This window comes from Benincasa hispida, chromosome 1 (genome assembly GCF_027475165.1).
Source record: "Benincasa hispida cultivar pf3 chromosome 1, pf3_genome.v1.1, whole genome shotgun sequence".
Classification (NCBI taxonomy): domain Eukaryota; kingdom Viridiplantae; phylum Streptophyta; class Magnoliopsida; order Cucurbitales; family Cucurbitaceae; genus Benincasa; species Benincasa hispida.
In genome coordinates, this window is record NC_143478.1 from 72,819,064 (window position 1) to 72,844,905 (window position 25,842).

Below are 25,842 nucleotides of genomic sequence, written 5' to 3' on the forward strand. Positions count from 1 at the left end.
TGCACCTAAATATTTTTTTTTCCTTATTCTATACCAAGGATGTATTGTATTCTAATCTTGAGGTTATCTTCTAAGCACGGAAAGAGAGTTAGCTGCAGAGCTACAAAATGTGAATTAAAACGAAAAAAGATAAATAAGTAAACAAGAATATAGAAGACGACCCAAAATAGAAAGGTGTTGATAATCACACGGAGGCTTAAAATGGCCACATTACCGTTGCTAAGGAATTCAAAGCATAAGTACCGTTGCTAAGGAATTCAAAGCATAACAACTAATTACACATTTCGTTGTTCATTTGGATATCAATAAAAGAAAAGCCGAAGACAAATAGCAAAAACAAATACAACAAAACAGTATTCAACAAATAAATTAGAGAGAGAGAGAGACCAAACGAGAGCCACTACCTAAGGCAAGACTATAAATGGCTTTCATTGACAAGTTTTCGTTGACCCACAGTAATAATCTCCTCTTCCTAGAATTTATGTGATATTAAAATGTTCTTCGTTCCCAAGTTCCTGCTGTTGCTTTCCTAAAAACACAAACGAAAGCACAACAAACCGCCCAACCGTATTTACAAACAGATAGATAGCGAGCACGCAAGTGTTAACCGCTAATATTGTACCTTCTCATCTTGATTAAAATGGAGGCTTTCGATACCCCTAAGAGTTGATTCAAAGTTCCTGATGCCTGATATGTTTCTGGCCGAGGTTGTACGGTTCTGATCAGCTTGTAAAACAGGGGAATGCCTTTGTGCACTAGAAATTTTGTGTACAGCTCCTAAACTTGGATCTGGAATTGCATGGCGAGATGGGTCAGATTCACATCCGAGAAGGGTTGTATCTTGACCGCTACCAATGGCAGCTCGTCTTGATGATCCACTTGAACGCATCATATTGGAATTTGGTAGCTGGAATGGGGATTATAACAAGTTAACAAATGAAAAAAGAACACCATAACAAGCATTTAATCATTTAAGTACTCACTATGGGTTCCTTAGCAACAGCGGGATCATTTGTGGCTGGAGGTTTTTGTTTTGACAAATTTCCAGTGCCTGTAACTGGACCGGAGTTTCTCCTTCGCAAGGGGTCAGCTGGTACCCAACCACTCGGTGGTGGTCGACCTTCCTCCCCACCTTCAAGATACTTTATAGTTGAGATATGCAAGCAGCAAGATATTATGATGCAAGGAACACAAGACAAACCAAAATAACAGAAATAATACCAGGGTGCCTATCAGCATTTGCTACAGCCATAGGTACTCCAGAACTTGGTCCAGCACCGCCCTAAAGTTTAAAATGTTACATGGATTAAGGATAAATGAGCAATATAGCTATACAGAGAAAGGTCAAGCTCGTATGCATTCCAGAACTTACAATGGCACGGGTAGGTGGGGCAGTTATCTGGGATTGCTGGTACTTCAAAATGGTCCAATCAAACACATAATCGAACTGAAAACCTGAAAAAGCATACCTTTATTTAAATTAAAACAAAATAAAGACACTAAAATTTTAAAAAAAATGAATTATAAAATTTAAACCTTCGCGAATGAAAAGGTCACGGAAGAGTCTTTTTAGATAAGCATAGTCTGGCTTATCATCAAATCTTAATGATCGGCAATAATGGAAGTACGAAGCAAATTCAGTAGGGTATCCACGACATAGGGCCTAAGGCAGATGAACAATATGTACAATATGTCAGTATAATCTAATTGGATTTCATAATATTTGACACTAATTATCATTAGCAAGAAGCCACCCGAACATGGATAATCTAACCTCTATAGAAGTGGAGACTTTCTTTTCACTAATCTTTTCGTACTTTTGTTTCTTCGTTCCTGCTTTAAGTCCCTGCCAAGGAAGACTATAAAAATGACAGGTTACCACTATATATTTGACATTACACAATAAAAGAATCACAGATGATAACACAATAGCACTTACCTCCCCCTTAAAAAATACATAAGAACATATCCAAGTGATTCTAAATCATCCCTGCGGCTTTGTTCTGAATAATAAGAAAGAAAATTATAAGGAAGCAGAAGAAACAGACCTAATATCGTTTCTTTCATCTTCCTTCACTTCTCAATTTATGCTTTATGAGGTGTGTATTGTGGGAAGGAGAAAGCTAACAGAGGGAAAGGGGAAAAGGGATACCAATGCCAAGATGGGTATTCATGCTTGCATATCTTGCTGTTCCTGTCAAATTCTTGTTTTCTCTGCAAATTGTCAGCAGGTTACATTAGTCAAACTCATGGACATTGTTACCATGATCAACCAATAAAAGCCAAGTGCCTTTTTAACAATAAATATATTTGTAGCATTGATACCATCCCTCCTACACTAGGAGATGGTATCTTCTAATACACATTCAACAAGAAGGGTCAAATAAAGGACTAGGCCTACAATCTAACTCAAAGCCCCAAATCAAAACCAACAGACCCATACACGGAAAATGTAACAGTGGAGAGATCACAGAGTCATTTTTACCTCTCTTCCGCATGAGAATTAGTATATATGCTTTTCATGAAACATTATCATAGCTAAGAACTGACAATTAAAAAGGAAACAAAGAGACTGCAACTTTAACTCCGTACCTCTTAGCATGGAAGTATATCATCAAAAATATAAACAAGACAATTAAATAAGCAATCTTACATTTACATTATACCCTAGGATAATTGAAAATGAATATTATAATAAATTTTAGAAAACAATTTTTAAGAAAATTTTTAAATGAATGTCCAGAATGAAGGGAAGCCATGCCAAGTAACATCATGAACTTCCTAACACATAGTGTCAGAGTATCTTGAGCATTAATACAGACCCAGTAGAAGTTCTACAGAACATTAACAATTAATTCAATGATAACAAAGCATTGTCTAATCAAGAAAGGAGTAGGCATATCAGATTTGAACAATGAAACCATGTACTATACTTGCACACCAATGAAACCATATACTATAACTTGCATGCCACCAACAAAATTTATGCCACAAGACAATACTGCTCAAAATCAGTAATGAATTAAACGATAACAATTGAGATCTTCATAAAACACAGTTAAAATAAAATTTATACCACAGGACAACACCTGAGATCTTCATAAAACACGATTTAAATAAATCCACTATGAAACAAGACCAATATGAAATAAACAACAACGATATTTAATTATAAACAACTAACCTGTAAGGAATGTGCTGATGAGTTGAAGTGTCTCTGTACTTTTTAGCTAAACCAAAATCGATCGCGTAGACCTATGGCAACAAGGATACAGGACATTGGATGAATAAAGTAGAACATGAATGCTAAACCTTACAACAAATTAAAGAATTGACACCTGATTTGCACGTCTGCCTAAGCCCATGAGAAAATTATCTGGTTTGATATCCCGATGTAGAAAGGACTTGGAGTGGACAAACTCCACCCGATTGATCTAAAATAGGGCAAAGATATCAAAAAGCATTCATAAAAACGAACATGAGGTAGACATAGAGATGAGTGAACTCAATCAATTAAACGGTTACCATCTGATCTGCAAGCATAAGAACGGTCTTAAGAGACAATTTTCTGCTGCAGAAGTTAAATAAATCTTCAAGGCTAGGGCCCAACAAATCAATCACAAGAACATTATAATCTCCCTCAACACCAAACCACCTCACGTTTGGAATTCCAGCTGTCCAAATTGAGAAAAGTATGCAAACATGAATAATAAGGTGTGCAACTTGTAAACAAGAAAATGTTAAAGACTTAAGAGTAACGTTTATTACTTCCTCCTTGTAGTATTTTATATAGCTTTGATTCATACAGCAGTTGTGGATGTTTCGTCTTCACATTTTCCTGGAAATAGGAACTACCTCAGGACATGCAAATATTGCTTATTGTTGTAAAGACTATTTTATAGGAAACAACAATCAATTGCATTGATAAAGTCATTAAGTCCATCCAACCAAAAAAGAAAGTTGCAACTAATTTCAAGCTTAATTCCTGCCAACAGCTAACGAAGTACCAAGGGAATAACTAATCAGCCCATCCTATCATGGGAAAGTTATTATGCTAGGCTGTCGTGAAATTAAATACTGAAAAATAACAAGATAAATGACTACCTGATCCATGATAGGTGAAATGCATGAGTTTCTTGATCATACTTTTCTACCCATAAATTGATCACTTTCAACTTGGTGCAAGAATTCTAGCCTTTTTGTTCAACTTTGTATGACTTATCTTCCACGTGACCGAATGGAAGAGTTCTTTGTAATTCCTATGGCTAGATCCTCTTTTGAAATTTCATACTATCAATGGAATTCTCTAGGTACGTTTCTCGTTCCAAAAAAGAAAAAAAGAGGGGTATACTTGGGAGAACTATGGAATTTGAACCCACAGGGCCATAACCAAGTACTTGGGTAGTTGTGTTACATAACATCAACCTTTTGTATGAGAATACTCATTATTGATGATTAACATCACCTCATTAAGTCATTATGAAGATTCTAACAAAACCAACTCAACGTGGAGACTCATTCTACACAGATACCTAACCAAACGAACTTGCTTGAACTTTTCAGGTGCCTTATGACTCTACCAAAACCACGTCAAGTTTTGAACTTTCGACAAATCAAACTCTTCACACCTCCTTCAGGAAGCTCTACTTTCCAGATACTGTTACTTACGGTCTCGGTTAAAATTAAGGTATTGAATTATATCCTGTCTCAACTTTTAGTACCACCAAATCAAATATACTATTTAACACGTAAACTACTATAGTCAAACACACATACATGCCTATTTCGAGAAAAGAAAGAAGAAGAAGAAAATAACAGGACAGAATGATATGGTCCAAAAATATTGAGGACATATTGTTAAGCATATCATAAATTTTTAACGACAGCCGCAAAAAACAGACCAATTCTACAAAATTTACTCACAAGCTTAATTGCAACTTCTTCATTCGTCTGAATATTAGTACCTGAAATTAAAAACAAAAAACGAAAACGAAAAGCAAAATCAAATTTAAAAAAGCGACAAACGAAGACGCATAAACAGCATAACGACTCCAAGAGGGAAAAAAAACGAAGAGCAAACCGAGATAGATCTCTCCAAACGATCCGCTTCCAATTTTCCGACCGAGTTTAAATTTGTTACCAACTCGAGGCTCCATGATGCAAACTTCGCGCAGAAATAAACAAAAAGGGGAGGGGAAACCCTAGAATTATTGAGAAAAAACTCAAAGCCACAAAATCCCGGGGAAAAACACAGAAAAAACTCAAAGCCACAAAATCCCGGGGAAAAAACACAGATACACCGTCACGGCCTTAGATCGATAGCTAAGAGGCCGGACAGATCATCATCAAGAAGTAAAAATCGGTTGCCGATTGAATTGATGAAGGAGAGATGAAAGCGATGGTGGAATTGAGAAAGGGATCTGTTTTTCATCGTAGAAATTTAGGGTTGTTGATAGTTGTAGAAGAAGATGAAGAAGACGATGAAGGCGAATTGAAGAACATAGAAAACTCCATTGTTTCTGTTTCTCTCTCTAGCTTTGATCCAATCGAAGCGGAAATGGCAAATTGTTTACAGATGCAATCCTTTATTAAAGGGCTTTGTCTTTTCTTTTCTTTTTTTTTTTTTTCTTTTTTATTTATAATTAAGTAATTAACTTATTTTTATTTTTGGTTTCGGATTCTTCGCAACTGAACGACGTCGTTGAATGCAAAAGTGAACCCTAAGCGCTTAATCCAAACGCTGAATTGTCTCTGCTCTGTCATCTAATGATGTTGACACACAAGGAATCTAATTAAATTTATATTCCATAGTTTTTAGAATTATTTTTTTTACTATTTTTTTTTTTCTCGTTGCATTTTCGAGATGTAACCTAGACTATACCAAATACTTAATCTAATTTTTAATTGATATTTAAAGTTCTTTTTTCACCATATATAGATAGAGAATTAAACATTTGATCTTTGAAGTTTTTTCTTGTAATATGTAGGATGAGATAATCGAATATTTGACTTCAAAGTTGATAGTAAAAACAACACATCAGTTCAGTTATGCTCATCGAGACAACTAACATATGTCGACTATATTTTAGTTATATGTATTTATTCTCTATTTTTTACATTCAAATGATTTCAATTAAATTCAAACATCTTGCTTTTTTTTAATTTTAAGGATCAAAATACAAATTAAATTCAATTTCATAAGTGAATAAGTGAGAGCAATTCTCTAGTATACGTTTGAGTGGAAATGACATTTATTACTTAATGAAATAATAAACCTTTTTGAAAAAAATGAAATAGTAAATGTTTGTACACTATATTTATTTCTAAATATTTTTAATATTCAAAACTCATTTTTTAAGGAAAAAAAAATCAACATTAGAATTTAGTAAATGGTATAACTTTTACTCTAAAACTTTTAATTTCATCCGACTGAATTTCAAATTTAAATAAATTTTTACAATCTTAACTTATATTCAATTTTTGTTGAGTTTACACATTAATTTTAATACAAAGTACAAATTTCTTTTTTTTTTTTTTTAGAATAGGTGATATTATTATACAACAATAAAGGAGATCCCACAGCCCAGGATCAAGGCATCAAAGCAACAATACACATGCAAAGACAAGGTAAGAAAACCAAAACAAAGCCAACAGGATAAGATCAGAACAAAACCAACACAAAAACGCAAACCCGTAAACCATCAAGAAGAAAGGTAGAGAAAAGAACCCAAAACCCCACAAACAAGTGGCTACAGCAAAACAGAGAACAACATGAAGTTCAAAAGGAAAAAACATCCGTACACACACTAGATAAGACCAAGAAGGTCAACCCGCCAGGAAGTAGAACAAGCACGGACTATAGAGACCATAAGGTGAACTAGAGCAGAAACCGACCTCGGTCGACCTCTATGCAGCTGCCGATTACACTCCTGTTAGATGTAGTATATGGACGCACACCAGAAAACACGGAACAACTTACTACTCATCCTCTTACCCGACCCCACTCGGCACAACCAACTCAACTCTACATCCCAACCAGCCACTCGATGCATCGAACCCAGCTGACGCAACGCACTAGATCAAACCTTTCTCCCAAACCCACACTAACAAAATAAATGATCCCGCGACTCAACACCTCCCCCACACAGAAGACACCCCCCTCTGACAATACACCCCAACTCCTCAACCAATCCCACGTACCCAACATGTCCCTCACTGCTAACCATGCACAAAAGAAGTGACGCGGGATACCACCCCTCGCCCACAAAATACCAGCCCAAGACACCCTAGGACGACGAGGACGTATACTCTCCCAAGCACTAGCGATAGAAAACTGATCATTAGTATCCGACACCCAAACCCAATAATCCTCTCCCCTCACCTTAGGCCCTACTGCTTGGATAAGACCCCAGATCTCTAGCAGCTCCCAAGATACTATAGGTCACCTCCAACTTCCCTCACCATCCATGAACTCCGACAACCGCACTTTCAAACTACTCCTTACATCATGAACCACCATAGACTCGTATGAATCCAAAATCGCACCCCCCGGCTACCAAGGATCCCACCAAACAAAACAAGACCGTCCATCGCCAATCATCAAACAAACCAGATGCTTGAATCTATCTCTACTTTGCAAGATAACCTTCAAGCACCAAGACCTCCCAACCTCACTTTGAACAACCCACAATGACCGCCCGAGCAAAAGTACAAATTTCTTAAAACTGACTAATTTTGACACAATAAAAGTCTCTTCAAATTCAATAGTTTTTTTTTTCCTTATTAAGAAAAAGCAAGTAGGCATAAAATTAATCACGATTAATACACAAAATCAATAATTGAATTAATCGATTAAAACTTACGAAATCAAACTAAATTCCAGCTTTTCATGTCATTTTTCATTAAAGCTTCTTTATTTTCATTCTAGACATATGTTTGTTAAGGATATATTTTTTTTTTTTTTTTTTTTTTTAAGAATGATCCATTCTTAGAGTCCTTTATGATTGATGACTCATCCCTAAAAATATATATGAATTCCAATATTCTGCTTGTGTTGAGCACTATTGCATTTTATAACGTATCGCGTTAGGGATGATCAAGTCTATGTAGCTCTAATGCGATGGTCATCTCTATTGTGATAAAAAAATCACAACAAAAGGTGAGAAAAATGGGAAACCACAACATACTTATGCATTTTATAATGTATCGTGTTAGGAATGACCATGTATAGCCCTAATGCTCTGATCAACCTCTATGGCGATCTCTTTTTTCCTCAAACAAAATGCAACAAATTGTGAGAAAAATGGGAAAAGCACAACAAAAAGATATGATCGCAATAGGGATGACATCGAGTAAGGGCTGCGATAGACTTGGTCATCCCTAAAATGATACTTTATAAAATGCGGTAGTACACTATGACATAAGCAGAAAGTTAGAATTCATGCATTTGTGAGGGGTCACAATCATAAATGTGCTTGTGAGTGTGTTCGCACGAGATTTCAAGAGAAATTTATTTCATGGAACTTAAACTTTGTATTTGTATTAATTTTGTGAAAAGTGAGTATAATCTCTAATACATAGTATTTTGATGCTTTCAAAATAAATTATAATATTTAATCTAGTTGATCTTCTTGAACGATCGACCTTTAGGCTTGTTGATCTTCTTGAGTGATCGGCCTTTGGGCTTGTTGATCTTCTTATATGATTAGTGTTCGCACGAGGCTTCTGGAGAAACTTGTTTCATGGAGTTAAATTTGAGTTGATGTTGAGGTTGAGGTTGATTTGATGCGATGTGGTTCGATCTCTAGTACTTGATCCTTTGATTCTCTCGATTGGGTATATGTGCTTAACTTGAAGAAGAAAAGCACCGAATGTTCTTGAAATAGAAGTGTTTGTGTCTTTAAGGGTTTTTTGTCTTCTAGGAGTGCAACTTTGGGAGTCTTTTGCTTGTATCTTTAAAGACTCAAGGAGTCTTCTGATTGTAGAGAATTCCCTAGAGTATAGAATTGCTGACCCCCACAAATGAGAAAGACTCTATTTATAGAGTTTTCAGGTGGGCTTCATGAGTTTAGGCTTGGTTGGTCCATGGGGCTGACCCATTGGGTCCAACTAATTAGATTTGGGTCTTATTTGACATTTGGGTCAAATTAAGCTTATTTTTGGGCTCAATTGGACTTTTAACCCAAATAATAATATCAACTTGGGTCAAATTAATCCAACGGTCATGATAAAACCATGTGGCGTCATCAAATTTGTGTTCAACTCCAGTCTGGGACACATGTCACCTCCTAGTTGGTCCCAAATTTGATGATTTAGAATTTCATCATTAATCTAATGAATGATGTGTCAGTTTGTGATTGGTCCAAAATTTCTCGTTTAACAAAGTGATTCATTTGTAAAAATAAAAAAAAATTAAAAAAAAAAGAAGAAGAAAGAAAGAAAGAAAAAAAAGGGAAAAAAAAAACTCCTTTATTTTATTATATGCACAAAAAATTATTTTCATGGCCCATTTTTTAGATGAATGTCTATCATTAGATAAAAAAAAAGTGCAACACTTACTTAAAATGTTTAAAATTCTTAACTTTGAATTTTGGTTAGCCTATTTAAATCATGAATTCGTGAGTAGGAGATTATTAATTTATATAAAATAAATATTGAATTATGATGGTAAACATTTATTTATAGTTTAAATACTATTTTGGTTCTTGAATTTTGAATATGGTTCTATTTTGTCTTTACTTTTTTTTTTTAAAAAAAAATGATTGTTTTTCGTTAAAAAAGTGTTTGTTCTGGTCTCTACTATTAAAATTTTGTTAACTCTTGGATGAAATTGTGTCCGACATGTATTGACAAAATGAATTTGGAGTAAATGCCAACAACCAATATGTCAAAATACTGAACGAACAAAATCTTGAACGTAAAATGACTTTTGAGTTCTCTTATAGAAAATCGCTTTGCTATCTAATTCAAAATTAAAACCCTATATTTTTAGTGTGACTAACTTATTTGGTAGTCTAGTTATTTAAAAATACAAGTCATTTATTTGGGAGTTAACAAAATCTTAATAACATGGACCAAAGTAAGCATTTTCTAAAAGTTCGAAAATAGAAATAGATATTCTTAAAATTTTAGATACCAAAATAGAATAAGATTCAAAATTAAGGACCAAAATAGAATTTAAACATTTATTTATTTGAAAAATTTTATGAAAATAAACTTGGAATATTTTGTACTATACATACCACTATGTGATACATTTTCAATATCATCAAAAAAAAAAAAAAAGAAAGAAAGAAAAAAAGAAAAAAAAAGAAAGAAAAGATACATTCAATCTAATGTATGGACATGAAAATGATTGGCCTAAAATAGCGGGCCACAGTATTTTGATAAGACTAAGTTTAGATACAAGTCCTTTGGGAAAAAAATAAATATTAACAATAAATAAAGTTAGAAAGGAAGTATTGAAATTTCTTTTAGAGACCCATTGTAGATAAGAACAATAATGGAGAATTGTTTCTCACAACTTTTATTTTGGTTGGAGAATGAAGAATATTCTATCCATTTCACTTTCCCATCTTGTTGGCACGTGTTAATTCCACCAATAAATTTCCATCGATACCACTCCTTAAAAAAATAGTTTATCGTTAACATGTTTCTAAGTCGATTCGAATATAGCTCAGCGATTAAGAGATCAATTTTTATCTCGAATAGTTTTTTAGAAAATAAAAAGAAACGGTATAAATTATTCTTAAAATAGGTGATAGTTGTAATTATACTATCAAACTTTTAAGCATAAAAATTGAATCTTCAAAATTTATAAAGCGTTAAAATTGAATCCTCAAATGTACATGATTATTATAGAAATTGTAACTATTGTATAAGTTTGATAAGGGTGGTTGATCGTAACGATTCGACATTTTTTAGTACTCTGATAAGGGTCGTTACTCATAATTATACATTTACATTCAAAATATTTTGACCATTGAAGAAAATAAATTTCATTAAAATAATAAACATAATTTTCCAAAATAAATAACAAATAAGTAAAACCTTTGTTTGGGGCCCTAAAATAATGGAAAAAAAAATAACTTAAACAAATAAAATTTTGACCAACATTGAGTTTCAAATCAAAACTTTTAAATAGCTTGAAAACGTAAACTGAGCGGAAGTGATTTACATGTCCCATATGGCACGATCACAGGTCCCTCTCGTCACCGACCATCTGTTCCTATCATTACCTGAAAAACATAAATTAAGAAAGGTTGAATATAAAATACTCAGTAAGTGATCCCATTACCGGAATCAGGCTATGCATCCACGAATAAAGAAAAAATAGCCCGTGGTTCATACAGCTACATCGGTTTTTTTATGATGAAATGAAAATCAAAAGACGTACTATCTTGCCTTGAAACACATGTTTATCGGCATGAACGTGAACCCGTCGACTCACGCATGTCTAGCGGCCCCTAGGCACGCCGTCAAACATGAAACATGAAAAAAAGTAACATGAACGTAAACCTATCGACTCACACATGTCTAGCGGCCCGTAGGCACACCGTCAAAATTCAATATTTTCAAGATAATCCGTTCGAATATCTAATCAATTAAATTCAATTTAATCAATAAAAGTTTTTTAATTATTTCAATTTAACCCCAATTTTTCAAATGAAAGTGAAATTTAAACTTAACAATTTTAGATAATTAACTTAAATTTTTCTGAAATTCATAATATTACATCGTCGTTATCATCTGAGGTTGCTTGGGATGCTATTGTTTGCAAGGATGGTATTGGCTGAGTGCTTCAGGATCATAGGGGCACTCTCATGGCAGTTGGTGGGAGGTTTGTGCAGGGAGCTATTAATGTATTGTTTGTAAAGGGCCTTGCAATTGAGGAGGAGTTTCGGGCTGCTGTTTCCTTGCACCAGTTGCCATTGGTGGTGGAGTCGAACGATTTATTAGCGGTACGGTTGTTGAATGGAGAGGACGAAGTATTAAATCTTATGAAATAGGTGGCGAAAAATATTTTTGTGTTAGGGGCTCAATGGAAGGTTCAGTTTAGACATTTGAAAATCTCAAAATACGATTGCGAATGATCTAGCTCGTCGGGCTATGAATGAGTCTCAATCTCACGTTTGGAAGGATGATTTTTTTAGTTGGCTATGTCTTAATTTTGTGGTGAATAGTATAGCCTCTTCATCAATGTAATTGTGTTGATGTCTGTGCTTTTAAAAAATTAATGTTGGGCTTAAAGCACAAATACCCATGCTCAAATAAGAATGCAAAGCAGTTCAAAATATATTCTGTGATAGAAAACAAACCACACAGCCTTCTTTTCCTTCACGCACGTTGATAACATTCACAATTAAGATCACTCACAATGAATGACTATTCTGCTTTTGTACATGCAAATCACAGAGCTCTCAAATTTCTCTCGTTCTCTCAAGGTTTCGAAGAAAAAGCTGAAGCTGATGCACGTTTTTGCTAAAGAAGATTAAGATTAAAAAAAATGGATTTGTCAGAGAAGAAAAGGAAGAGGGAGGGAAAATTAGCTAGAACACACGAATCAAAATGGTTCTGCCAAGTTAGCCTAATCTACTGTGCAAAATGGGTTAAAATTCTTATTGCTTTTCAATTTTTGTAGAGATTTTACACAATGAACTCTCTGTCTTTCAATCTCACTACTAATATCTTTTTTATGCAGGAAATTACAAAGTAACTTGAAGCTGGAAGTGAGTTTGGAGGTTACAATTCAATCAGGTATTTTCTTTCAACTTTCTGTACAATCTCCACCTTTGTAAGTAACAAGCGAACTCCCAATTTGATCTGACTTTCTAACAATTTTCAGATAGAAAATAGCTCAAACCCTAGGAGCTTAAGACAGCAACTTGAAGGATCCAATTAAGGGTCCATGAGCGGAAGCGGATCGTTTCGATTCCCAAAATTTTACATAACATAATTTTACAGAGAAACAACAAACATTATGCATTTAATTAAATAACTACAGCATGCTGGGAAAAAGAAACAGAAGAGAATAGGTTTGGGTTCAAAACCCTTACCTTTGAAGAATCCAATCTTCACGTTAAATCATCTTCAAAAGGGCACCACCACAATGACTATCATGGTATTCTTAGGGATGAGAACCTAGCAGAAGTGGACTCTGACTATTTTGGTTGAGAGGGAAAAGATTTTCTTAGTAGAGAGGAGGAGGGAGGATTGGGTTTTTCACATAATGTTTCTATGTGGAGAGAAACTATATATCCAGTTTTCACAAAACTGCACAGAATGAGGGTTCACCTCCCACTCTCACGTTTGAGAAAGCAAAAGGTGGCGAGGGAGTTGTAACTCCCTCCCATAATTAGTTTTTTCTAAAATAAATAAATTAAAAAATATATTTATTTAATAAAATATATATATATATATATATTAAATTATATGTTATATCAAATATAAGTTATAACTTATAATTTCTATATTGTATCAAATACAATATAACCTATAGTTTTCTTTCTCTCACCAATGACATTTAATATAAATCACATTTACATTAAATTTAACAATATCTATCTAATTTATATAATTAATATTTGAATCATATTCAAATATTTATTTCCTCTCATTAATATTATAATGTATTAAATACATTATAGTAATTATATCATATGTAATTAGAATTAATTATATCACATATAATTAATTAATTCCCTCAATTAATTTGAACAATTCAAATTAATCCAAAAATTGATTCTCATTAATTCCCATTGAACTATCGAGGAGACCTTATGAACTTATAATTTGAAGCTCCAACGATACGTGAATAATTAATTAAACTTTAATTAAATTATTCACCATCTGTTAACTGTCAGGCACTCCATTAAAGACTAGCAGCTACTTTCTTCACACTTGAGATATATTTCTATGTCCATTGGATATAACCAATCAAGAGTACAATGACCCTTCACAAATTACTCATAAGTACAACTGGGCCAAAATTATCGTTTTTACCCCTACAATTACATCTAACTCCTTAAGTACTACTGATTCTTCTAATGAACAATAAATCATAGTCCAACTATGACCAAACCCCTCTCAAGCCAAGAGAGGGTGTGACATACATTGTTCATGCCCCAGTATCAGTTCTTAAGGGAGCAATTTACCTACTTATCTCAACATTGAGGAAGGAGTGAATTCCTTCTTGTGTAGTTGTGTTTTCAGCTCCCCAATCAGAGAAATCCCCAAAATGGTAGGCTTGTTGAGTTGGTGATATGGTCATTCTCACCCATACAAATCAAAGAATCACCCTCGTGGTTAGGAGTTCACAACTCACCCAAGATTCAAGTTATGTTACCTATGGTCATCCTAGTGAAATGTAAGTCTCTATTATGAACGACTTTATATAATGAGACTAAACATTTCGTGGTCTGATCTTATACAAACTCCATTGTATAGAATATTCCCGCTCACATGTCTCCACGTGAACGATCAGGATCAGATCATTTATAGCACTTTACAATAATTGTAACATCTACAAAGCGAGTCATACTCGTAGTGTCACTAAGATAAGGTATCCAACCTTATCCATCTACTACAAATCATTTAGGTTATCACTTAAACATGATCCACCCGTATGTCTCTACATATATGTTTAAGCTACAAGATAACCTTGGATGTTAGTTTATTGATTTATGGTTAATGCAACTAATTTTGAAATAAAATATCACATATTTTATTAAATAAATAAAATGTTTGTACAATACAAGTACGAACTATAGGACCCTACAAGATTTAGGGCATCAACCTCAACAAGCTTTATTTGAGGCACTGTTTTGTCAACATATTAGTAGCATTATTTGAGGTATGAATTTTAATTACCTTCTCCTTTTTCAATTTCTTCACGAATGAAATGAAATTTTATATTAATGTGTGCTTGTCCTGCTGTGAAACTGTTGATTTTTAGACAAGTATATCGTGCTTTGATTATCACAGTAGTTGATAACGGATAGAAATGCATGTTATTACAGTGCTAAGTTATTAAACAATGCAGGTTTGCATTGATAAAAATATACAAGATTGCGTCCAAAAGCATTAAGTTCACAATATTGCGGTCGCATGCGTCAATCACATTAAAATAATTAACTTATGTATTTTTGTGCAGAATATGCGTTGATGCAGGGCGGAAAATGCGATCACAAGAAATCAATGGCCGAGCGCATCAAGAAATTGCGTTAACGCAAGGCTAAATGAGCGCATCAAAAGATTGCGTTAACACAAGGCCGCATCAAAATATTATGTCACCACAAGGCTATGCGGTGATTGTGTCCGCAAATATCTGCTCAAGAAAGTTGCCGCATAGAACCGACGCAACTTGGTGGGCGCATCTGGGTGAAAAGCATAATAAATCACGATGGGACAAAAAGCTAATACGGTCGATTCCGAATTAAGTTGATAAGCCGCTAACGAACTACTGTAGCAAGTACACTCAACTTTTCGGTGACAAATATTCGGCGCATCAGATAGAGAATTAATATCATCTCATCAATGCAATCATAAGAGAGAAAAAGCCTCTCACCCAGAAGCTCTTTAAATACCGAAGGCAACCTTCAGTGAAGGAGTTCGGACAGTTAGATAATTTCCCCTTAGAGAGAAGTAGTTTTGCTTTTAAGGCGGAGCAAGAGAAGGGAAGAGATGCCGGAAGATCGCTCTGGTAAGCTTGAAAGAGAATCTAGAGGCGTGGAAAAACGGAGAGAGGGCCGACTCTCGCGAAAGCGAGACTATCTTTGGAACAGAGTAGAGAAGAACAGTGTAAAAAGCCTTGAGAAGCAAGAGATTACTACCAGGCTCTTCATTCTCATTCCGCATTGTTATTGTGTATTTCAAATCTATATCTATAAAATGGAGCTTGATTATATACATCTGTTCACTCTCTTAAAAGCACGTATAAGTAGCTAAATCCATTGAATGGGTTGAGAAGAACTAAGCTAACATGACCTAGGATCTTCATTGCATGCGATTATCTTGACTTATGTTGCACTCAACACTCATTTAGAGCTACTCGAGAGAGAGTTTAAAGAAAGAACCTAAGACTTGAGAGAGCTAGGTTAGAATCTAGACTCGAGAGAGCAAGATTAGATCTGCATAAGCAAGAGATAGGGACTTAGAGATAAGTTCTGTTTGTCACATGCATCGCATGCACCCTAGAGATAGGTTATGATATTATGTGGTCGCCTTGTTTGTGTGTGTGTCCTTTGTCACCGCATAGACAAGAATAGAGGTTTATGTGTAGGCCCTATAGACTTATCGCATATATCGCATACGTTCTAAAACTAGAAGCCGTAGCATTTGCATTGAGAGATGATTTACTATTGTATGTGTGTTGCATGATCGCATAATATGAATGCAACCTTAGAAAGTGTTAACTGAACCCCTTCTCAACCCATTCCCCGCATATTCATCGCATCTTCCGTACTATTAACTCTTTTCTTAACTCCGCCGCATACATTTATTTTATTACCGCAAATAATAACCCAAAAAAACTCTTGATTCATTGGTTACCGCAAAGTCTTCTTAAAAATTATCACCGCATATCGTTTTCCCAAGTCCCTAAGTTTGACCCTGGACTTTCCAGGAAACTCAGCAGAATTTATACTTGGATTATGCTGAGAAAACTTGTTGCTCAACGCATTTTCATCACTGCAATTCATTTCATAAAATCACCGCATAAAACAACGCATAAATAGCTTGATTAATTCCAAAATAATTTAGTAAACTCTTAAACCAAAACCCTTATTTTACTGCTTCTAATAGTGTAATGACCTTTGCTTCTATTGTGGATAAGGCCACAATAGGTTGCTGACTTGCTTTTTAGCTTATTAGGTTATTTCCCTAAAGAAAAATGTAACCTGATAATGATAGTCTCTTGTCTAAGTCCCCTATGTAGTCAACATCCACATAGCCATAGATTTCATCATTTGATGGGTCATTTTATTTGTAAAGTATTCGGACATCCACTTGATTGCTTCCTAGTGACCGTTTCCTAGATTAGACATGTATCTGTTGACCAAACTTGTAGAATAAAATAGGCCAGGTCTTGTTGAAGACATTAGGTACATTAGGGATCCCACAACTTTTGAATAAGGAATTATTTTCATGGAGTTTATATGTTCTTCATTAGTAGGTTTAGGGTTGCTAACCGCTGATAGTTTAAAATGGTATGCCAAAGGTGTCTTAACTGGTTTTGCACTACTCATTTTAAACCTCTAAAGTATCTTGCAACAATAGTCAGATTGGTTTAGGGGTTTGATTTGCTTCCATCTCTAGTAATTTCTGAAGGAACTCTTATACAAGAGTACCTCTGAGCGGAAACGAGATCGTTCCAAACTCATTGTGACGAAATTAATACATTCACAATCAAACAGAATAGATATGTATTTTACAACTAATTACATGCATGCTTTGAAATTTAAACCACAAGAGAGCAAGAAACGTACATGTTGAAGAACTCTTCTTCACCAAAATCTCACTCTCTTCCAACGGACTGCTCCTCTCGCTCTCGCTGAAACGTCCAAGTAATCGTCCACCAAAACCCAGTCGTCTACCCACGAACGGCCTCCACACAAACAAAACAACGGGGAGGACACCACCACTTAGAACCCTCGGTATTCTCGGTGTGAGAATCCAGGAGGTGTGGGCTCTGTTGGATTTGGTAGAGGGAAGGAGGAAGAGAAGATCGTATACCACGACCAAGCAAATGGGAGAAGGCTGATGTCTATTGTATAGACGATGCTTGATCGTTTAGGAAGAGGTACACGATCTTTTAGTAAATAGGCCGTGATCGTATAGACGATTGTTTAGTAAACGATCAGACGCGCGATCGTTTAGGAAAAAACTAGACGATCGTTTAGTAAATCCTATGTGATCATTTAGTAAGCTGCGCGCTTGTATACAATCGTGTAGAAACGTTGAGCTATCGTGTAGTCTCTCGATTCGCTATGCGATAGGTTGTATACATAATACGTGAGCGAATGACCGATCTCTTGCAAAATGAAAACGATTTTCATTTTATTCTTCAGTTATAAAAACTGAATGAAACCTCCCACTATCAAACGGTCATGGAGAAAATGCCGACACAATTATCCTATAATTGTCCAATTAAAAATAATAAATATAATAATATTATATTCATTAACCTATGGTTTAATATCACGTCATATGCAATACATTAACCATAATCTTTTCTCCTCCACTAGATATAAATCATATTTATATCATTTTCCTCCAAATAATGTATCTCATACATAATGTCAATCATATCATATATAATTAACTAGTTCAATCATATCATATATAATCGAACTCCCTCTTGTCAATTTGAACAGTTCAAACTGGCCCAAAAATCGATTCTCAACTTGAATCCATTGAGCTACCAAGGGGACCTTATAGACCTATGGCTCGAAGCTCCAACGGTACGTGAATAGCTGACTAAACTTTTTAGCCACGAGATACACCATCCGTTAACTGCCAGACATTCCACTAAAGACCGACAGTTACACTCTTCTCACCACAGATATATTTCTGTATCCATCGGATATAACCAATCAATAGTACGATAACCCTTTACAGATGCGCATAAGTACAATTGGGCCAATTTACCATTTTGCCTCTGTAGTTACATCTAACTCCTTAAGTACCATTGATCCCTCTAATGAACAATACAACATAGTCCTACTATGTGTGGACACCTCTCGGGCTATGAGAAGGTGTGGCGTCACATCGTTCAAGCCTTGGGATCAACCCTTAAGGGAGCAATCTATCTACTTACTCTAATTTGGGGAAGAAGTGAATTCCATCTTGTGTAATTGAGTTCCCAGCTTCCAAATCAGGCGAATCCCCAAAGTGGTAGGTTTGAGTAGGCGATCTGGCCACTTGCACCCATGCAAATCAAAGGACCGCCCTCAAAGGCAGGAGTTTCCAACTCACTCAGGATTGAAGTCATGTTATTTATGGTCATCCTAGTGAAGTGAAGTCTCTGTCATAAACGACGTTATATAACGAGACATTAACACTTCGTGGTCCGGTCTTATACAAACTCCTTTGTATAGAATACCCCTACTCGCATGTCTCCACATGAATGATCAGGATCAGCCCATCTGTAGCAAGTTACAACATTTGTAATTATTCTACAAAGCGAGCCACATATGTAGCATTACTAGGATAAGATTTCCCTCCTATATCCATATACTACAGATCATTTTGGTTATCACTTAAGACATGATCCACTTGTATGTCTCTACATACATGCTTAAGTTACAAATGACAACTAGTGATTTTAGTTTATTGGTTTGTGGTAAAGCAAATAAAAAATCCAATGTTTATAGACAATAAGTGAAGAAAATATCATATATTATACATCACAAGCATTTGTTCAAAACTGTGTTTACAAACTACAGGACACGAGAGTTTATGGCATCATCCCCAACAATTTCAACACCTAAGATCCTTCTTAATTCCCCCAAATCTTTCATGTTAAACTCTTTCTTTAGAAGATCTTTGACTTGTTTAAATATTTTCTAAAAGCTTCCTGTTAGCAACGTGTCATCTACATAGAGAAGTAGATACGTTGCACCTTCAAAATTCTTAGTGTTAATGTAAACACACCAATCATAGGAGCTTTTCTTAAATCTAACTTTGATACTACCTCATCAAATCTATCATACCAGTATCTAGGTGACTGCTTGAGACCATAAATTGACTTATTTAATTGGTAAACTAGGTCTTCTTCTCCCTTATTCTCATAACTCTGAGGTTGCTTCATGTAGATGGTTTCATTCAAATAACCATGTAAGAAGGAAGTCTTAACATCCAATTGGTCTAACTCCAAGTTCTTTTGAACAACTAATGAGAGGAGTAGCCTAATTGATGTTTGTTTTACAATTGGTGAGAACACTTCATTGTAGTTTATGCCTTCTTTCTGTGTGAACCTTTTCGCTACGAGTCTTGCCTTGAATCTAGACTTTTGGACCCTTGATATCTCTTTCTTGAATTTGTAGATCCATTTACATGACATAAGTTTGTATCCTTTAGATAAGGATACTAGCTTTCATGTATCATTTAGATTGAGAGACCTCATCTCATCATTCATGGCATCAATCTATTGTCTAGCATCAGGACTATTAGTAGCTTCTTCAAAACTTATAGGTTCATTGTTGTTTAGTGAAATGGCAGAACTTAAAGCAACACTAGCAAAGTCATATTCATATCTTGCAGGGGCACAATGGTTCTTCTGGTTCTGTCTCTTGCTAATGAATAGTTTTGTAGGTCTTCTTGTTCATTAGTCACTTCTTCCTCAACTTCAAGAGCCACTTCATCTTCAATTTATAAATTTTGTTGAGAGGTAGAAGTTCCAGGGTCATTTAAAAGCTCCACCGCAAACCTTGTACTATTGGTTTTAGGCATAGGAATAGTATTCAGTCAACATAAATATCTCATTTTCTCAAAACGCAACATCCCTATAGTTAATACACCTCTTCTCAATAGGATGCCACAACCTATAGCCTTTGACTCCTAGTGTGAAGCCCCAAAAAACATACATTTTATAGCCCTAGGTTTCAACTTACCTTGGCTTTGATGTACAAACCCTACACTCCCAAATATCTTCAAGTGATCCAATTTGGGAGGGGTCGTGTCTTATGGAGTTGACGTTCAACATGCGAAAGCAATTACGGTCTTAAACGCTTTAACTAATTAACTTTAGATTAAAAGCATGCATGTTCAATAAAATAGAAATCGGGTTTTTGAAAATATAACCTTTGTAGAATCCACAAAATGCTCCAATCTTCAGCTTGATTCTTCTTTCCAATGGCTTGCAAACCACCACAAGAGTCTTCCTTATTATCCTCTGACCTTAGAATCCAGAATGAGAGTGAATTTAGAGATTTTTAGGAGAAAAATAGTTTTGGAGTCAATAACATGAGAGATAACATTTCTTTTCAAATTTCATATTGCAGGACTTTTTTTCAGCTGTGATTTTAACCTCTTTTGAAGATGATAAACATGCAATTAGATTGCCCTTCATTTTAACACCAAAACATGCACTATAGAAGTGGTATTGAAGGTGGAAGAAGTGGGAAAAACCCACTTTCTAAACTAAAAATTATTTTAATTGAATTTTTACCAAAATTCAATTTAATTTGAATTTCCTAAATTCAAGTATCAAAATGTTTTTTTTTAAAATTTCAAATAGTATTAATTCAAAAATTAATATTAAATTAAATTCATTAATTTTAATAATTTTTTAAATATAATTAATTTTAAATAATTAATTAAACTAATTTAATATCAAATATTAAATTAATAAAACACCAATTCCAAACATGAATACTTATTCATGTAATTAATATTTAAATTGTATTTAAATATTTACTTCTCCAATGCGTTTAATTTGATAATTAAACATTTTATTATATCGTATATAATTAATAATTCACTTAACACAAATTTGAACGTTTCAGTTTCTCTCATCACATTATTCTAAGGTTTAGTCTGTTTATGAGCCAGTAGGGGGACCTCATGGATCTACAGATCATGGGCTCCAATGATTAGAGATTAATCGATTAAACTCTTTAACCCAATTAACTAACATTCGTCAACTGTCGGGTCACTCACTAAAGCCTAGTAGGTGTACTCTCCTCACTGTAGGTATATTTCTGTCCACTAGATATAACCATAATCAGTAAGTCAACCTTTCACAGGTTGTTAGTAATAATGGCTGGGTCAAAATCTATTTTACCCTTGAGATTACATCTTGTTTCTTAAGTCCCACTGATTCTAATGAACAATTAGTTTGTGATCTAATCACCAAACTGAGTCCCTGTCAGGCTATTGAGAGGGTGGGGCACTTGTTCAAGATCTGGAGTCAGCACTTAAAGGAACAACCTCTCTACTATCCCTAAAAACAGGTAGGAGTGAATTCAATCTTGCACCTTATGTCCCCAGTTATCTACCCGGTCTTACCCCTAAAATGGGGGGCTTATTAAGCCAGCGGTGATGAGTCAACCCTCACCCATGCAAATCTAAGAATAATCCTGAATAAACAGGAATTCATAGTTAGCTCAAGATTAAAATCAAGCTACCTAGGTCATCGCTTTGAAATAGTCAGTCTTAAACAGTAAACAACATTATAAGTAAGAGTGACTTATTTCTTGGTCCAATCTTATACAAACTTTTTGCACAGGACACCTCCACGTGCATTTCTCTATATGAACGATTCAGGATCACATCGTTTGTAGCACTTTACAACAACTGAACAACTACAAAGTGGGCTACATCCAATAGTGCCACCAGGATAAGGTACCCAGCGTTATCTATATACTATAGACCGTTTTGGCTATCTACTTAAACTTGATTCACTTTTATGTCTCCACATAAAGTTTAAGTACTCATGTAATAACCATGGATCTTAGTTTTTTAGATTTAGATTCTTCTAAAACGAAATAAACAATTCATACATTCAATAACAACTTTATTGAATAAACCTCAATAACATATATATTGATAACATAATAAGTTTATTGTTTACAAATCACGAGTTTTAGGACATAAAACCCAATGCCTTCCACTTCTCCTCACGTGTTTTTAGCTCAATAGAATGGTGTGGACATCTATTTAGGGAGTAGATAGTATAAGAGACCGTTATTGCCCAATATTTTTTAGGTGAGAGAGCATTAGAAAGTTGATACCTAACCCTTTCAAGCACTGTTCTGTTAAGCCTTTCAGCTACCCCATTTTGTTAGGTGTATACCTCATTATTTTATCTCTCACAATTTCATTTTCCCTGCAAAACATGTTGAAGTCTTCTCCACAGAACTTTAAACCATTATCAGTTCTCAAATTTTTAATTTGTTTAGAGGTTTGTTTTTCAATTAAGGTTTTCCACTCTTTAAATTTTCCAAAAATCTCATATTTTATTTTTAAGAAATACACCCAAATTTTCCTCGAAAAATCATCAATAAAAGATAGGAAGTACCTTACACCACTTAAGGAGGGAGAGTGAGCTGGACCACAAATGTCAGAATGCACATACTCTAGAATTTCCTTAGTAGTGTGCTACTCCCATTGGAAAATTTTGCCTTATAGTCTTTCCAAGTATGTAATGCTCACAAAAATGCATGTTATCTCCAACTCCTTTAGGTAGTATGCCCTGTTTTGATAGGACTTGTAGCCTCTTCACCCTAATATGTGATAATCTTTTGTGCTATAGCTCATCTTTAGTAGGATCTCCATATGAAGCAATTAAGGCTGAATGGGTCATCAGTACATCTCTAGGGACATACAAGCCATTGATCTTAGTAGCCACAAGAACCACATTTGAGTCTTTAATTATCTCAAAGGTTCCTCCAACTCCCCTATACTCATATCCTATGGAGTCAAACATCCCCATAAATAGGAAAATTTTCTTCAAAGTAGGAACATGTCTCATATTCCTAATAAGTCTTATCTAACCATCTTTCATCTTTAAAGAAACAGAACCAATTCCAACAACTTTACATATATATAATTTTTGGTTAAAATGTTTTCTTAGTTAAAATAGTTTTTATGAATTATTTTATTATTACTTGTATAGTTGTAGTCATCCACATTTATATTTTTGTCAGTATTTTTATCCACAGATTCTAATTAAGAAATTGATATTTACAATTGGGAGTGAAATTATATATTTAGTCAATGAACTGTCAATTTAATTTAGGTAAAAAAAAAAGGCTCCTCAACTTTAAAAATTATTTATTAGTTCTCTAAGGGCCTGTTTGGTTTGCAATTTAGATTCTGTTTTATGTTTTAGATTTACTGAATTCAATGAATATATGTTTGATAGGAAACCCGAATTCTGTTTATGAAAACTGTTTCCAGATTTTGTGATCCAAACAGTGTAAATTCAGTATTTTTATGTTTTTCATTGTATCCAAAATTTGAATTTTAAAATTTAAAATGCATAATTATATTAAATAATATTAAAAATATTTAGAAATATAGTATATGTCATGTTATAAACTCAATTCAATTAAAAAAATTAAAAGATTTATTATGTAATATATTATAAATAAGTTACATTCCAAATTTGGTCCCTATGGTTAGGATATAGTTAAAAGTTAGTTCATATGCTTTTAAAATTTAGGTTTTAGTTCCTATGGTTTGATAGAACTTCATTTATAGTATCTATTGTTTGTTAAATCCTTTTAAATAATCTCTACAATAGGGCCTATTTATGAAATTTTTATCAAACTATAGGGGACAAATTAATATTAATCATAAGATCTAAAGTTTAACTTATTCCATTATAGGGACAAAAATTTCAATTTATCCTATAAATTATATATTATTACAGAATAATAATTTTACAATAATTTAAACATCAAACATGTTCATAAATAAATTAATAATAGTTTATTATCAACTAATATTTAGTGGATAACTACAACTAGTTTGCAATTATTTAAATTAGAATTCAATTTCTGAATCCTGCTATCAAACACATACCTGAAAACATGAAATACAACTCTATTTTCATTTAATCTCTTGTTTTCAAATTTATGTTTTCAGATTCTCTATCAAACAAGTCCTAAACTTCTTCAATATTTTGAATCTAAAAGGTCCCTAAATATAGAAATTGTCTAAAATTCTATTACATATTCAAAAATTTCAAATATTATATGATAGATTTATAAAATTGAGTTTTATATTTGATAGGATCCTAAACTTTAAAATTTTTGCAAGGTTTGTTAATTTTAAAAGACATTGAATTGGTCAATGACTTATTAGACATAAAATGAAATTTCAAGACCTACTGAACACGAAATTGAAAGTTTAAGGACCTATTAGACAATGCTTAGAGTTAAGGGATCTAATAAACACAAACCATTTAAATAAGTTGAGAACTTAAATGGTTTTAGACTATTTGTTAGTGATTTATCACACATTCATTGATTCTATCTTTGATTCATTTATGAAAATTTAATATTTAAATTGATACCATTATTAATTTAAATTTTAATAGTGTAAATTCAACTTTTTAATACCATAAATATTGGATAGAGGGTTAAGCTTTCAACAAAAAAAAAAAATGATAGATATTTTGATTAGTGAACTATGCATACGTAGGGCATATTTATATATGTTAATACAATAATGATATGAGAATTTGAATATCTAAGCGGGTCAATTATCGATTCTGAAAATTCAATTCATAGTAATAAGTCCAATATTTTAGGAAAGGAATTGTATGATGTGCGATGGTGATGGACGTGTCCAAATAAGACAGTTCAAATTAATAAGCATTAGATTTTATTTCCCTATAAAAAAAAGGGAAAAAACAATTATGAATGAAATACCTCCTTCCAATCAAGCATATAAATTATAATATGAAATATTAGGTTTCCCTTGAAAGCTCTGTGCCATTAATTTTTTTCTTTTTCAATATTGGAAAATCTAATTGATTTGGCAATAACTAGCAAGTTATATATATATATATATATATGCTTTTCTAAAGAATTTTGTATTTATATATTTCAGTGAATAATTAAAAATGACCATTTTTCATACCACTCTTACAACATTTACCATAAGAATGATTTTTAGGTTTTAGAGTGTTTGGCTCATGAGTTGAATTGGTATAATATACCAACTCAATATTTGACCCACCAATTTTAAATGTTAGTAGAGTTGAGTTGGTAAATTTTACTAACCCACCCAAACTCACCCCACCTCAGCACAACTCTCCATTCTTCCAATGTTTTCAATGGCTCTTGTCATCGACCACTGTTGACGACTATTACTGACATACTTTAGGAATCAACT

At 33.8% G+C, this 25,842-nt stretch overlaps 1 protein-coding gene across 1 annotated transcript; it reads right to left on the reverse strand.

Annotated features, from left to right (window-relative positions):
• Positions 1 to 405: 405 nt before the first annotated feature.
• On the reverse strand, positions 406 to 5,628 carry CKL2 (casein kinase 1-like protein 2). Its single transcript, XM_039037978.2, has 14 exons — positions 5,081 to 5,628; positions 4,924 to 4,964; positions 3,769 to 3,838; positions 3,526 to 3,674; positions 3,339 to 3,434; positions 3,185 to 3,255; positions 2,153 to 2,214; positions 1,940 to 2,003; positions 1,775 to 1,859; positions 1,537 to 1,663; positions 1,373 to 1,455; positions 1,222 to 1,282; positions 984 to 1,132; positions 406 to 907 (listed from the first exon to the last, which is right to left on the reverse strand). The coding sequence occupies exons 1-14, from the start codon at positions 5,154 to 5,156 to the stop codon at positions 611 to 613; spliced, it is 1,431 nt and encodes a 476-aa protein (XP_038893906.1). The 5' UTR covers positions 5,157 to 5,628; the 3' UTR covers positions 406 to 610.
• Between the last annotated feature and the right edge of the window lie 20,214 nt (positions 5,629 to 25,842).